Below are 17,125 nucleotides of genomic sequence, written 5' to 3' on the forward strand. Positions count from 1 at the left end.
CACTAAATCCTTGTGCCTGGCATAGTATCTGGCACGTGGTATGTGCTCCACTAATTCAAAGTGAGAAATTACAGTGTATGCATATATCCCTCTACATCAAGGTCATCTGCCCACAGGGAAGCGGGCAGTCTTTGGTCTAGCTCACTCTATACACTCTATCCAGCCCCCAGCATTCTCTTGGCATTCTCTACTGTATTCATTAAACAGGTCACTTCTGTCTCTCGATCTTCCAGAGGCCTATTATCCTCAAGCTGTACTTTACTCTCCTAAACTCTCAAACCATGACACACAGCTGCAACCCCCAAATGTAAGACTCTGCTTCTTCTCCCTCCAACTGCCCTATTCACCTCAAATTGACGATCACTGCCAAAATGGGTGATTGGCAGGTTAAGTACAGTGGCCTCAGGAAAAACTGTGATAAAAGATGAACCCCTAACTTGCAACCAGTTATCACATAACATGAATTTACTATCTTAGTCATTTATACGGTTCTGTGGTATTAAATACAGTGGAACTCTGCAGAACACAAGTTTGAACCACTGTAAGTTCACCTACATGGGGATTTTTTTTTTTTACTGAACATGTGCACAATCAGTGGTCGGCTGAATCTAAAGAGGCAGAACCACAGATATGGTAATTCTTTTATTTTTTAGGAACCATCAAACAGTTTTCCACAGTAGCTGTACATTCTTATAAACAAATGCACAAGGGTTCCAATCTTACCACATCCTTGTCAACACTTGTTATTTTCTGTTTTTCTTCCTTTCTTTGTTTTTACAGTAGCCATCCTAACAAGTTATATTTTAACCATTCAGTCACAGGCGGTAAATGTACAATCCAAAAGACTAATTTCAAAAACAGTTTCTCAAATAGATTTCCCTCTGATCTGGCCACGCTGTGAGGTTTGAGGGATCTTAGTTTCTGGACCAGGGACTGAACCCAAACCCTTGGCACTGAAAGTGTGGAGCCCTAATCACGGGACTGCCAGGCGTGCATGTGTGGTTCAGTAGTTCAGTCATGTCCAACTTGGCGACCCTACGGAACTGCTGCCAGCCAGGCTCCCCTGTCCATGGGATTTTCCCAGCAAGAACACTGGAGGTGGCTGCCGTTTTCTTCTCCAGGGATCTTCCCAACCCAGGAAGTGGACCTGCATCTCCTACACTGCAGGTAGATTCTCTACCGTTGAGTGACTGCGGAAGCCCCTAGACCGCCAAGGAATTCTCTCACATCGGTTTTTATGGGCAGGGAGACCATACTTACTATCCTTTAAATCATGTCTAGCAACCCTCTACCTACTTACTCTGCCTGTATTTTAAAATGATTTGGCTCAGATTTGGTTCTGCAAAAATTATAACTAATAAAATAACTAATTAAAATTTCACACTCTTAAGACAGGCATGATTTTATGAATCATAGGAGCAATAAAAGGTCAAATATCTAAAATACTTCATTGCCCTATGCTGAGAATTCACTTTGTTTCATTATCTTCACATTAGCAATTCTATAAATTTAATCTAAAAAAACATGTGCAAAACTTTTAATTTTTTAAAAATACTATTCAATCACCTCCTCAATAATGTCCAATTGCATAAAGCATTGGCACAGAACCACAAGCATCAGGCAACAAAGAGCTTTGATTTAACTAAGTTCAAGAATACAACAGAAGCTAAAAATAAAATTTTATAACTATAGTGGAGATAAGAGTTTGGAGAGCAAACAACCATCGTAAATGCACCAACATTTATAAATGTACTGGAAGAACCTGTTACCCTAACAGAATTAAGAAACGCTCCTTCAACATAAAGTTTAGTTTCCAATCACATTAATTTCCCTAATGTGGTGGAGAGTGTACTCTTAAATTTTAGTATCCCATTACCTGCATTTCTAAGCTATCTTAATTTCAGATAGAATGACCTAATAAATGGAGCAAAGTCGGGAAAGTGCAGTTTTAAATCCTGAGCACCACATTTATCAGTACTAAATCTTAATGACTGAAAAGATTTGGGGTGGCAAGTTCATTTTATCATAAATGAATATAATTTTAGCATAAAGACTATCAAATATGTCATAATTTCTAAACAACAACCCTTTAATCCATTCTACCACTTTTAGTTTTGGGGAGAATGGCCAATTTTCTACATTGAAAAATTTATTTACAAATTACATTTATTTTTCTCATAAATTTTAAACACCTCAATCTTCTTTAGAAATATTCTTGCCTTTTCAGTTTCTTTTTTTTACATTACTTATAGTTATTACAAGTCCCTTCCTTTACTAGCTGGGTCTCAGAAATGTACTGTTCATAGACGTTTGTCTTCAAAAGCATATCATTATTTACTTGTGAGAAGTTTTGCTTTTAATCTAGCCTCAGGACACTTTTTACACTGACCAATCAATTGTGTTATGCCAGGAGAGAAATAGCTCACACATAAACGAGATATATAAATACTTTAAAACCTCATTATGGAAAATACTTGCTCAATCTGACTAACTCAAATCATAGAAGATTATACAGTTAAAACAAAACATATGGTAGAGACCAGTACACTAGAATATAGTTAAAGAAACATAACCATATCCCCTCCCACATGACATCCACACTGGTAGCTCACAACTTGAACGAGAGCTGTGAGTTTACACTGGAGCGCTTATCCATTAGGTCCAATTAAAAAGAGCTTGGTTTAGCCTTCAGGCCCAACCTATCTAATAAGATAAACTGGGGTTTGTCACTTCCTTTAACCCTAAGCATTTCTGTCAAAACCACAACTTAGGAGCTAATTACTAGAGAAATGGCTGTCTGAAAGAAAAAATTAAGTGCCATGAAAACAAACCAAACCAAACTGAGAAACCAAATAGTACTGATAATTCAGAATTAATTATATCGACCATTTTTGTTTTCCTAGTCTAGATTTTCAGCACAATCAATATTTCAAAGAATTACAACATATGAAAAATAACCTAGTTCAATCTCTTTATTTTATATACAGGTAAAGTGAAGTCAAGAAAAATGAAGTTATTTGAACATGAATATGGAGGTTTAATACTATAGCTTGAATCAGAATCCATAATCCTTCAACTTCATTCACTATATTGCTACTAACTTAAAGGCAAATAGTTATTCAAGAGTATGGCTGATAAAGGCCTAAATTTTTATGATTCTGGATTTCAACAAGTAAATAACTAAAATGGCAATATCATAGAATAATCTAAAATGCTCAGTGTGGATAGAGCGCCCTCTACTGTATATTACCTCTCTGACAACTACGGCAACAGTTAGAAACTGCCATCTGTGTATCTAGTCTACTCAAAATGAGCCTGAAGTTACTATAATATATACTGTGGCTTAGTTATGTTACAACTATAATGCCAGGCCCAGTATTTAAAACATACATACATACACGTGGGTTAGGTAACCACCCTTCTCCCTGCCACACACACACACATAAGAATCTCTGAAGCTTCAGAACTTGTAGGACTGAAAGCAACCACCTCCCTACCCAGCCGTCAATACTATAAATATCAAACTTCCTGTTATAGCAAATTAGCAAATAACTTTGGGAAATCTATGCTCTGAATGGTACCAGGTCAGAAGACAGGAAACTTATAAGCATTTCATCCCACCATAAAATTCTCACTTCAATCAAGCACTATCTAGAAAACAAGTTATAACCCTCAGCTTACCTGGACAACAGGATACTGATAATCCATACAATATACACCATACATAGCAAAGGAGGAAAAGATCTTCAGATAAAGACAGTACAGAAAGTATTTAAGCTTCTGCCTTGTTTGATGTGGGTGTCCTGTCCAAAGGAACCTGGAAACACCAAAAAATCCTTGGCTGACTTCCAGCCTACACAGATAAGTATGTTGACTCAGATGACGAGGAAAGAGCTTGGCTCAGCCCAGGCTTCCACCCCAATAAGACTCTACACTACACAAAAGAAATGTTCAAGGAAAAGCAGACAGTTCCAAATGGAGTTACTAGCTATAGACTGAAAACTACACTAGAGGTTTGCTGTTACTGTTGATTTTAAACTGACAACTTCTCCAGAAACTCAAGAGGTAGAGAATGACAGCCAAGGACGGATCGTAGGCTCCTTAAAGTGGCACAAAAAACGGTAGGAAGCACAAGGTATCCAGGATCCAAAGTGATATATATATTCCAGGCTTTAAATACGTCAGAGGGAACACTCCCAATCCAGGAGGTGGAAAAGCAAATGGGACTCGTATTATTTCCCTACTTCTTCTTGGGCGGGGACTGCGCACACGCACATGCACGTACACACACATACACACACACACACACACACACACCCTTCTCACTGTCTCCGGCACAGACAGGTGTTAGGATTAACAGTATAAAATCCTTCTGCTGTGGAAAGAAATGGGAAAGAAATGAAGTCACACTGCTACAGGCAGTGAAAGGAGCTCTTTCATGACATTGTATGTTTTTGTATCATTTAACATCTCCTCTGCTGGGCTCCAGCAGAAGCTCGGACAGCTGGCAGGATCAGCACAAGAAAAGAGGAAGGTGGCCCCGACTCTGAGGCAACATGAGTCCACTGGAGACCTTCAGATATGCCAGAGACTCTCTCAGCTGTTCCAGTCAAACATGGAAGGATTAAGTGCGGCTGCCTGCAGAAAGGTGGGGGTGGAAAGGTCTTTTCAGAAAAGCCAGTTGCTTTTCCCCTTTTAGGAAGCTGCTATACCCACCCTACCATTATATACAAACACACATGTGCACACATATTTCTATAACAGATATTAAAAGCAGTAACAAACACAGACAGGTGTTTGGTCAGTCTGACAATGTAGGGCAGGTTAAAGAGTTGGCTTTCAGAGCCTAAACGGCCCTGTAAAACCAGGGAACTGCTAAGTAATTCTTAGAAAATTGAATGTAGAGTGAGCAGAAAGTAAAGATAAATGCTCAGTAAGAGAGGCACATTTATAACTATCATTGCTAACAAATCCCCTAGTTGGGGTAAACATTCAAAAGTTCAAAATGATAAATAATTCTAAATTAGTTTCGAGGGCTCTGATCTCCCTAGTCTTAGAGAGAGAGTAATACTGTAACATGTTTTAGTAAGATTAACCCATGAGGATTATCTGCAACTGTGAGGCGTTTGTAAGAGTCTAAGTCTTACCAAGTCCATTCCACCCCCAGTGCAGTTTTTCTCCTTTTATGGTCACTGCAATTTATTTCAGTATTGTTCAAGAGAAACTGCTTTTTAAGAGTCAAAATGGCCTTAGTACATTTAAGATAGATATCTTGGTTAAGCATTTACATTAATTCGGTTCTTAGAGATCAGGTGGACCACTGCAATGTACTAGATTATCTTTGCACTCCTGGTACTGATTCTATGTGTATTACACATAAGGGACAATAATAAACCAATCCAGTATAATTAAAAAATTTACTGACCTATTATACACAAGGCATTGTGCTAAGCAGTGGAGAAATGAACAGGCACAGTTTTGTTGTCGAGGAATTTGCAGCTTGTGGGAGAACAGACAAGTACACAGGTAAAACCGAAAGGCAAAACAATGCTACAGCTCCAAAATTAAACATCGTGAGCAATTTCTCACTCAGATGATGATATTTTTTAAATGCTGCTCTTAATGAACACTTCCACAGTGTCACTTTCTCACCACTAAAACTATGCGACCCTGCTTCAATTCTTAACAGAGATTGTCTGAGCCTGGCCTGTAACAAACATTCTACTTGTCCCAAGAGTCCCTTGGACTGCAAGGGGATCAAACCAGTCAATCCTAAAGGAAATCAAACTTGAATTATTCATTGGAAAGACTGATGCTGTAGTTGAAGCTCCAATACATTGGCCACCTGATGCAAAGAGCTGACTCACTGGAAAAGACCCTGATGCTGGGAAAGTTTGAATGCGGGAGGAGAAGGGGACGACAGAGGATGAGATGGTTGGATGGCATCATTGACTCCATGGATATGAGTTTGAGCAAACTCTGGGAGACAGTGAAGGACAGGGAAGCCTGGTGTGCTGTAGTCCACGGGGCTGCAAAGAGTCAGACACAACTTAGCAACTGAACAACAACAAAGAAATAACAAAAGGGATGTTTCTATAACAAAACCTTATACTAAATTTTCCCTGGGGTCTTCCTTGGTGATCCAGTAGCTAAGACTCCATCCTCCAATGCAGGGGGCCTGGGTTTGATCCCTGATCAGGGAACTAGATTCCACATGCCACAACGAATTCGCATGCTGCACCTAAAGATAGATAATTCCAAGTACTGCAACTGAATAAGGAAGATTTCATGTGCCGCACCTAAGACCCGGTGCAGCCAAATAAATATATAAAATGTTGTTTAAATAAATACAAATAAACATTACAAATAAAAACTAAAATTCTCCTTCTAATCAAATCAAATAATCCTCCAATCCTTCTTCTTCCTGTCCATTCTGCTGTCCCACCTCCAGCAGTACAGTGGTACCGGCCACACAAACACAGGTGAACTAGCATCTTAATCACTATTATACCTTCTTGATATGACTGGTATCAAGATTCCCTTGATATAAAGACTGGAAAATGATACTCATAAACTGGAAGAGGGCATTGTTAACCATGAACTACAACTGACAAACTTAACTTTCATGAGTTAATAACGCAGTTCAGTACCTGATGAATTAATCACAGAAGATGCATTTTTCCCAAACTGTACTATATTTAAGATGACAGACTGTAACTCAAACTCTGGAACAACTAACCTAATTTCAACCTGAAAGTATCCCCAGATATGTTATTGAGGGCCTTATCAATCTCTGTAGCTTTAAGTTCTTCTTGTGGATAGATCTATATGGACATGGTGAAAAGATATGACTGATACATTTTTAAGTGAGAAAAATTATGTTGTTGAATAGTGGTTACAGTACAATTCTGTAGTTCCATATTTGTAAATGCATATATATATATATATATATCTGTGTGTCTGTGAATAAATTATATATGTAATTTACAAGCTTTATGTGTCTCACATGTAAGTTATATTTTATATATTTATATACACATATAATTTATTGGTTAACATGCACACCAATATATGTCATACATAGTTCATATTTATATACACACATAGGCATAGGACAAAACCAAAAGCTCTAGGGGGTGGGATAGTGGTTTTCATTTATTACCTTAAAATAAACTTTGAATTTGTTTAAATACATTTAAATGAGCATTTAATGTTCTATAATTCATCTTTTTTTAAGTTTAAGGCAATCAAAGCAGATTTTATTTTGAGTACAAGTACTTTAAAAACTGGGCTTCCCTGGTAGCTCAGCTGAAAAAAATCTACCTGCCAATGCAGGAGATACAGGTTCAATTCCTGGGTTGGGAAGATGCCCTGAAGAAAGGAATGGCAACCCACTCCAGTAATCCTGCCTGAAAAATCCTATGGACAGAAGAGCCTAGCAGGCTACAGTCCATGGGACCACAAAGAGTTGGACATGACTTAACGACTAAACAACAACAACTTTAAAAATTAGTAATATTCTCAATGTTATCACATTTGCTTTACCTAACATGATGACATAAATATAAGCTCTCATTTAATACTGGAGGATTTAGATGATAAACAATCAGTACCTAGGTATAGTTTAAACAATGAGCCCTTCGGAAAAATGTCAAAATATTTCAATATGTGAATTATAACTCCTTGTACTTTTGCTTGCCCTTTTACTTACCTCTTTCTATAGATTTTTTGAAATTGTAATTTAAGGCCAATAATTTAGTCAAACAAAAATTCTAAAAATTTCTTACAGAAAGAAAGGTGAATCTTTCACCAGGAAGAAAGCATACTACAAAAGATCAAATTACAAATGTTATGGTGAAGAGTCAAGCTTCTCTCTTTTCCAGACATACAGTCTTTCTGTAGACTAACAGAGCCTTAGTTACTAATAGAGATTTGTTGCGTGGGTCAAAGTTGAACATCGTTTCAATATTTTTCTCCCATTTTCAAAGATTTAAAAGACAAACAAAAAATGTGAACATTTTCAGTTTAAATTAGTACTGTGTCCCTCCCTCAGAGGAAACAGTCTAGGTACTTCCCTTAGATTTAAATACTATCGGCAACCCACTCCACTACTCTTGCCTGGAAAATCCCATGGACGGAGGAGCCTGGTGGGCTATAGTCCATGGGGTCGCTAAGAGTCGGATACGACTGAGCATCTTCACTTTCACTTTTCACTTTCATGCACTGGAGAAGGAAATGGCAACCCACTCCAGTGTTCTTGCCTGGAGAATCTCAGGGACGGGAGAGTCTGGTGGGCTGCCATCTATGGGGTCGCACAGAGTTGGACACGACTGAAGCGACTCAGCAGCAGCAGTATGTTTATTAAAAATAAAATTCCAAAAATAAAAACACTATTCTCCACAATAAGCTCAGTTATTTGCTGACAATCCCAAATTACACCAATAGAAAATATGCAATGCAACATCATGAATGCCTTTTAGTGTTACAGTTTTTGTGTATGCATCAATTAGAAATATGAATATAGAAAATGGGCTCCATATACTTCTATATATTTCATTAGCAGAGACACGTAGTCTACAAATTTCAACACCTGGTACACCTAGAACGCGTCTGTTAAATAGAATGTAACGATATAGGGGAACAAGACCTAGTGAGGGAGTGCGCTATCTAGAAATGATCTCAAGATTTAGGAAATTTAAATTTAGCTAAAGAAAAGGAGACAATTTGCAGTCCCATGCCAGAAGGAATAGCTGGTAACTGTAGTGTAAACTGTACTATCTACAACCCTAGGGATCTCAAGACTTACTCAATACTGGATAATCAGAAAATATCTGAGATTCTTTGTATTTCTACTCTCTCATTCTTGTTTTCTTCTCTCCTTTTCTTTCCCTTCTGCCTATGTCATAAACCATAGGTATTCAAAGCAGAGGTGTTCAAAGATGTGTTCATTGTTCAGAGATAACTAGCTAGGCCTCTGGGTAGAATGCTTTGGCAAAGACTGTAAGACCTCTGCCCTAAGGTATAACTGATTTTAGTAGCAAGCTAAGAAGGTTCCAAAGATTGCTGTGTAGTGGAGTAACACATAAATTCAAAAAGAGATAAAGCCTGAGATAGACAGATGAGGGTGGAGGGGATGGGACAAAGAAAGATACATACGTAGGCAAAATGAGATACGTAAGACTTACATAGGGATCAGTGTGGCCAGTCTATTGGACTGTGGGTAAACAGTGGCAAGCAAGAGGAGTAGGCCAGGGTCACTGTGGAGGGCTTAGGCTATCAAGCTATGTATTTCAGACCTTTAAAGACTGAGAGGGAACGAATACTACAAAAGTAACTTTTTGTGAAAATGGCCTTTGGTGGCTGCAGGAAGAATGGAAAGGGGAACACAGCAGTAGACAGATTTATTAATGTAAAACCCACATGTTACCAGAAGGAATAAAGAAGGAACAGATGTAGGAGACATTACAGGAACTGGAGACTGTTCACACATAGTTGGATGGCATCACCGACTCAATGGACATAGTTTGAGCACACTCCAGGAGATGGTGAAGGACAGGGAAGCCTGGCATGCTACAGTCTATGGGGTCGCAAAGAGTCAGACACCACTGAGCAGCTGAACAACAACAAAACACATAGGGTCTAAGAGAGCAGGTAATTAAATATAACACTAAGGTTCTAAGTCTAGTTGGCCAGATAGGGATAACAGTGCTAAAACAGGGAAGTCAGAAGCATGAACTGGTCTGAAGTTGTGAAAGGACATCCAATAGAAAATGTCTAACTGGAGAATCACCACTCACAGAGCAGTCTGGTGGGCAGAGGAGCCCATGGGGTCGCAAAGAGTCTGACACGACTTAGTGACTAAGCACAGCACAGCACAAGGACTCAGAATTATAGGTGGCAGCCCCAGAGAGAGGTCAGGGTTAGAAATGAAGATCCAAGAGGAGCACGGGAGGAACAGTTAAGGTCATAATGAGTTAGTCCACAGCATGTTCTGAACATCAAACATAAGCTTCAAAAAGGGAGGGGGGGAAGGGGAGGGAAGGAGGGACAGAGGAAAAGAAGAGGGAAAAAGCAGTTGATACAAGGCAAAGGTCTGAAAATAGAATCTTAAGGAATACACACTTCTAGAAGGCAGAAATAGCAACAAAGGATTAAAAGATTAAGCAGGATTCTGTACTATTCACAAAAGCCAGGACACAGAGGACATGTGTGACTTTTCTTCTATCCTGCGTCTCTTACAGTAGGGATACCATTTAATAAATTGATACCCAGATAAGAGTAGTTAACAATGTCAAGCAGATATAGAAAGGTTAGAGAATGTAGAAAAGATGATTGAATTTAGCAAATAGGAGAGCAAGAGAAGTTTTGAGAGAGCTATTTCAGTAATATCAGTAAAAAGATGGCAGCAAAGTTGATAAACACATGATCAGAATGAAAAACAGACATGATGCCTACTTTAACAAAACCTTCTACCTTGGGCTGCTTCTTTGTCTTCCAAGTGGCAAGTAAATGCCAAAATTATCGATACATTCAACTCTCCACTGTTGTCTCCATCAAGGCAGACTTTTATCTTCTTTTGTTTGATTATATTGTTCCTTTACAAAATATTCACATCTGAAAGTGACTCCTTCAAGGCCTACCTTAAATGCTATCTGTCCCATGAAGCTCCTCCTGATTACTTCCAGCTAGAAATCATTTTTCTTTTGTCTGAACTTCAAGATGGTTTATCTGTAGCTGATTTAACAGCACTTAGCACTTTCTATACATTTTAAGGCATACTTTATTAACTGGATGGTTTCTTTAAGAATGGGACCTGTCTATTCATCTTGGTATTTCTCTCAAAGGATGAAGCCAGTACCTTTTTTTTTTTTTTTTGATTTTATTTTTTTCAGTTTTTTATTTTTTAAATTTTAAAATCTTCAATTCTTACATGCGTTCCCAAACATGAACCCCCCTCCACTTCCCTCCCCATTTACACAGATACAGCCATCAGCATATGAAAAGGGAGGGTCTACATTTTATTACTTGAGAATACAAACCAGAGGTAAATGAATTAAACACCAGGCACAGACCATCTCTTATCTGTTCAGTCAACCTTCATTCATTCAAGCAAGATGTCCCCAGCAGTGAAGTCCTAGGAATACAGAAAGCTCTCAAAGAGCTGACAGTAGTGGAGAGAAAGTAGAAAATAATAAGTATCAAAGTACCACGTGATTAATGCCATCAGAACAAGGCTCGGGAGAAAAATTAAGAGGCAACTGCTGCTGCAGTCACCACTGCCATCATCTAATTTCCCAGGGTGGAGTCACCCAGGAATAGCTCACAAGCACTTAACGCTGGAAAAGAATTGTGGAAAGCTAGTAAGAGTCTTCCAGATGGACTGGAGTCAATGGTGGGGAGCTTGGAGGCAGCAGGACAGCATTCCAAATCCACAAACCAGCATAGCATAAGCAAAGTCACACTTAAGGCGCTTACAGCAAGGCAGGCAGGTAAACATATGCAGAGTCAAATGCCTATTCAAAAATATTCATATGAGTTCCACTGGTTCTCAGGTCCTGTAAGAATCATTGAATCTTCTACACCAGTGGAAATGTTCTGAATTATATCTGCCAGAGAGGAGCCAATCAAAAGGAAGTGCAGAAACACTCCTTTGTGTGACACACGGTCCAGAAGGAAGGATGGGTAATAACAGGGGGTGCCATGCTATGCCTGAAATACATTCTTCTGTTGATACTTGGAGTAACAGACATGGCATACAGTCTGCGAGGCCAGGAGTTAGTATCGCTTTTAGAAGTGTCTTTCAACTGCTCTTTCATTCTAAATCAGCATTATTCAGAGGTAAAAAGTATCCATAAATCATGGCACAACAGACATTCACTTTAAATCCATAAAGACAAAGAGTACATAAAAGATCAGGGTAAAAAGTTATTACCTTTAAGACAGAAAATAATTGTAAATATTCTCATATTGTTGGGGAAATAAGTCTACAAATGATTCTACATAATTATCTTATACAGTAGAGACTTTTACTTTCCACAGAAACTTTCATCTCAACTGACTGATAATATCTTTGTGGTAGATTACAAAAATGGTCACAACATTTCACAGCCCCCCGTTTAAGAGATGCAATTTTCCCTCCAGCCCTGGAGTTTGGTCTCAGCTTCGTGACTCGCACTGGCCATTGGGACATCAGCAAACGTGACACAAGCAGAGAGCTGACAGGTGCTTGTCCCAGGGGCTGGCCCTCTCCTCCTCTCTAGAACCCTGAGCTGACATGGGAAGAACTGTGAAGAACGAGAAGCCAAGTAGAAGAGGGCCGAGCTGTTCCAGCTGAGCCTCCCAACCCACTAGCTCACCAACTGCCAGACATGTAAGTGTGGTCACCCTAGAGCACCTGCGCCCAGCCGCCCCAGACGAGAAGAGCCACCCAAATTCCCGACCCACAGAATTGTGCGCAAATAAATGATCAATGTGGTTTTAAGCTATTAAGTTTGGGGGAGGTCTGTTATGCCACAAAACCTAACAGACACAATCTCACTGCCTAACATTAAAAGGGATATCTCAATATTGGCACTAATACGACATCATCTTAATTACTGTCACTTGAAATCAGGCTGTGTTAGTCGTCCAACTTTGTTTTTCTTTTTCAAAGTTGTTTTGGCTCTTCTAGGTCCTTGGCATTTCCACATGAATTTTAGAATCAGCTTACTAATTGTTGAAAGAATCTGGCTTGGATTCTGATTTGCATTACACTGAATCTACAGATCAATTTGGGGAGAATTATTATCTTAAGACTATAGGTCTTCTAGGCCATGAACACAGTATATTTCTCTACTTCATTCTACTATTCAAAAATAGGTTTTAAAATATTATGATTACCTTTTTTTCCCCCTAGTATGTGCTAAAAGCAAATGCTATGTCTGAGGTACAGCACATCTTATTACCACTTTCCTGAAGTCTGCTAAATCCCATAATACTCACATTCCTATAAGACAGTGTGGTATTGGTGTCAAGATAGAAAAATAGATCAATGGAACAGAAGAACCAAAAATAGACCCACAGGTGCAAAGGCAACTCAGTGGAGAAAGAACAGTCTTTTCAGCAAGTGGTACCAGAACAACTGGATATCCACATAAGATAAAAATGAACCTAGATCCATACTTTACACCATGTACAAAATTTAACTCAAAACAAACCACAGACCTGAAACGTAAAACACAAAACTATAGCGCTTCAAATAGAAAACTTCTGTGACCTTTGATTAAGCAAAGATTTCTAAGATGTGATGCCAAAAGCACAATTCACAAAAGAGCAAGTCTGCTTTTCAAAAGACACTGCGAGGACAACAAAAAGACAAGTCATAACTGAGAGAAAATATTTGCAAAGCATGTATGATAAATGACATCCAGAATATATAAAACGTCACCAAGCTCAACCATAAGAAAACATGCAACCCATTTTTGACCAAAGACAAGTCAGGGATGCTCAAGACACTCCTGAAAAGGTGCTCAATATCACTATCTATTAGGAAATTAAAACTACAACAATACTACTACCTTCCTATTACACTAAAATTAAAAAAGACTGACAACACCACGTGTTGACAAGTCTACGGAGGAACAAAGTCTCAAATACTGCTGGCAGGAATGTCAAACGGTACAACCAATGTGAAAATAGTTTAAAAATTTCTCAAAAAGTTAATTATACCCCTATCATATGATCCATGCATTTCACTTCTAAGTATTTACTCAAGAAATATGAAGACATATATCCATATAAAGATTTGGCAATGAGTACTCCGAATGGTTTTATGTGTCATACTGTAAAACTGAAAATGAACGCAAACGTCCATGAACAGATAAATGAACAAACTGTGGTATATCCACATGGACTATTACTTGGCTATAAAAATAAATGAACCATTGGTAAATGAAATAATATGGATGAATTTCAAAATAACTATACTGGTGAAAGATGCTAAGCAAAAAATATTTATTGTATTATCCCATTTTTATAAAATACTAGAAAATAAAAACTAAGCCGCAGTGTCAGAGAGCATATCAGAGGTTGCTTGGAAATTGCTTGGAAATGTGTGGGGATAAGAAAGACTACCAAGGGGCACAAGGAATCTTTTGGAGATGATTAATATATTTATTGTCTTGGTTGTGGTGATGATTTCATAGGCATATACATATGTCAAAACTTAAAATAAGCTTTACACATTTGCAGTTTATTGCATATTAATTATACTTCAATAGAGCTGTTTAAAAATTAAAATAAATGAACTGCTGCCTTATTTACTGCAATGAATTTGCAGAGGGCTAGTTATTTCCTTTTGGGAGAGATATGTAGACTGGTAAGGGTCTGAAGGGGAAGTATGCCCTAAAATATTACAGAAAAAGTCTTATCAAAAGGAAGATTATGGGTATGGTGGTAAATTAGGTATAAGATATAAGCAGAAGCAAAAGGGCAGGTTTCTCTGAAAATCACCTTGGATTCACCTAGGTTGGACCCCTACTACATGTCCCCTTAGCACTTGTATATGTCCTTTCCAACTTGTCATACATATAATTTCTGCCTCTCCCACTCCGGGAGAGCAGGCACTATAGAATCCATCTTATCCCTTAAAATATCCCGAATGCCCATGAGAGGGTCCACTGGGCTCCATGGGCAGCACACTGGGCAGTCCAGGGTTCTGAAGCCAGAGCCCTGGGACTCAAATTGTAGTTCCATCACTTCTGGCTGTGTGACTGGGCCAGAAGATGAAGAATTCACCTTCAGTGTGAGAGACCTGGGTTCTATCCCTGGGTCAGGAAGATCCCCTGGAGAAGGGAATGGCAACCCACTCCAGTGTTCTTGCCTAGAGAATCCCATGGACAGAGAAGCCTGGGGAGCTACTGTCCATGGTGTTGCAAAAGTCGGACATGACTGATGACTAACACTTACACTTCTAGCTGCGTAACTTTGGAAAAATTATTTAACATCTCTGCCTCAGGTCCTTCATGTGGAAAAAGAAAATAACAAAAATTCCTACTTCAGAGGACAGACACGATTATTACATCAGGTAACATACGAATGCACCTGCTGCTGCTGCTAAGTCGTGTCAGTCATGTCCGACTCTGCAACCCCACAGACGGCAGCCCACCAGGCTCCTCCGCCCATGGGATTTTCCAGGCAAGAGTACTGGAGTGGGGTGCCACTGCCTTCTCCATGAATGCACCTAGCGTATAGCAAATAGTTACTGTTATTGTGGTTGTTGTTGTCATCGTTTCCAATAATTTAAGAAGGGCATTTGAAAGAGATTCAGAATTACCTGATTTATGAAGTCAGATGGATATCTGAGGAAAAGCAGCCTCAACAGGAAGCAGAAAGTATGTAAAAGCCAGATGATTGTGTCAGAAAGTGGAACGGGTGCTCCTTGGCACAGGCAGGAAGGGCAGTACATTTCTTTTGAATGAATTTCTCAAAGTGAGAAGACCATGCTTGACCAAGAAGGCAATATTAGTAAGTAAAGCAGCAGAAACAGTACACAGTGATTTTTATCTCAAAGCAAATCTCCTCAAGTGGAAGACAGGTAACAAATTCTCTGACCAGTAGTACCAAAACAATGAGAAACTGTACTCTTGTGCTCAAAACAAAAAGCTAACCAAAAGGCAAGGCCATGATGTCTTGAACATGTAACTGGCTCTCTTCTCGGACTGTGTTCATTATGCCTGCGCCTTCTAGATGAACTGTCAGGCATCACTTGGCGCTTGTCCCCACTGAGGATGGGAGCAGGGCTCTGACAGCAGCGATGCAGCACTGTGGGAATCCCTGGGTTGGCACCAGCCCCTTGCTTGATGCAGACCTATAATCTCTTCTGACTTTGATTTAATACAGCAATTACTGGTAATGTGTTTTGAAGGAGATAAATGCCCAGTGTAGCCGCCTGTCGCTTACTCTGCTTATGATGCAAGAACATTCTTTAATTAAAATTCTCTTTATGATAAAAGAGCTGCTTCATTGAATGTTTCTGTACAGCCGTGATATGGAGCTTCCCCCAAAGCGGATTAGAAATCTGGTTGCCCCTGCTCACTTCCGGCAAAGCATCTAGATACACAATCACTCCATCACCTAAAGTGAGTTCCTTAACCCCCCCAATTCTCCTATTTTTATAATTAGATCCTAGTAAAGAACCCATCTGCCATTAAAGATCTAAATGTAAGACCAGAAACTATAAAACTCTAGAGAAAACATAGGCAAAATCACAGCAAGATCCTCTATGATCCATTTTCCAGCGTAATGGAAATAAAAGCAAAAATAAACAAATGGGACCTAATTAAACTTAAAAGCTTTTGTACAACAAAGGAAACTATAAGCAAGGTGAAAAGAGAGCCTTAAGAATGGGAGAAAATAATAGCAAACGAAGCAACTGACAAAAAATTATTTAAAAAATATACAAGCAGCTCATGCAGCTCAATTCCAGAAAAATAAACGACCCAATCAAAAAACAGGCCAAAGAACTGAACAGACATTTCTCTGAAAAAGACATACAGATGGCCAGCAAACACATGAAAAGATGCTCAACATCATTCATTATCAGAGAAATGCAAATCAAAACCACAGTGAGGTACCATCTCACACCAGTCAGAATGGCTGCTATCAAAAAGTCTACAAGCAATAAATGCTGGAGAGGGTGCAGAGAACAGGGAACCCTTTTACACTGTTGCTGGGAATGCAAACTAGTGCAGCCACTATGGAGAACAGTGTGGAGATTCCTTGAAAAACTGGAAACAGAACTGCCTTATGACCCAGCAATTCTACTGCTGGGCATACACACCGAGGAAACCAGAATGGAAAGAGACACGTGTACCCCAGTGTTCATCGCAGCACTGTTTATAATAGCCAGGACACGGAAGCAACCTAGGTGTCCATCGGCAGACGAATGGATAAGAAAGTTGCGGTACATATACACAATGGAATATTACTCAGCTATTTAAAAAAAAATGCATTTGAGTCAGTTCTAATGAGGTGGATGAAACTGAAGCCTATTATACAGAGTGAAGTAAGTCAGGAAGAAAAACACCAATACAGCATATTAATGCATATATATGGAATTTAGAAAGATGGTAACGACGACCCTATA

The 17,125-nt window shown here is 39.1% G+C and overlaps 1 protein-coding gene across 19 annotated transcripts in view; it reads right to left on the reverse strand.

The window, feature by feature from the left end:
• Positions 1–17,125, reverse strand: part of RBFOX2 (RNA binding protein, fox-1 homolog 2) — a 293,314-nt gene that overhangs the window by 106,743 nt on the left and 169,446 nt on the right. The window contains exon 1 of one of the 19 annotated variants that reach the window (XM_018048252.1): positions 3,682–4,105. The exons of the other annotated variants lie outside the window; for them this stretch is intronic. Within the exon in view, the coding sequence (XP_017903741.1) occupies positions 3,682–3,726 (45 nt within the window). The 5' untranslated portion in view covers positions 3,727–4,105. Of the gene's footprint in view, positions 1–3,681; positions 4,106–17,125 lie in introns of those variants that run through there. 19 annotated transcript variants of the gene reach the window in all.

This window comes from Capra hircus, chromosome 5, assembly GCF_001704415.2.
Source record: "Capra hircus breed San Clemente chromosome 5, ASM170441v1, whole genome shotgun sequence".
In the NCBI taxonomy this organism is placed as follows: domain Eukaryota; kingdom Metazoa; phylum Chordata; class Mammalia; order Artiodactyla; family Bovidae; genus Capra; species Capra hircus.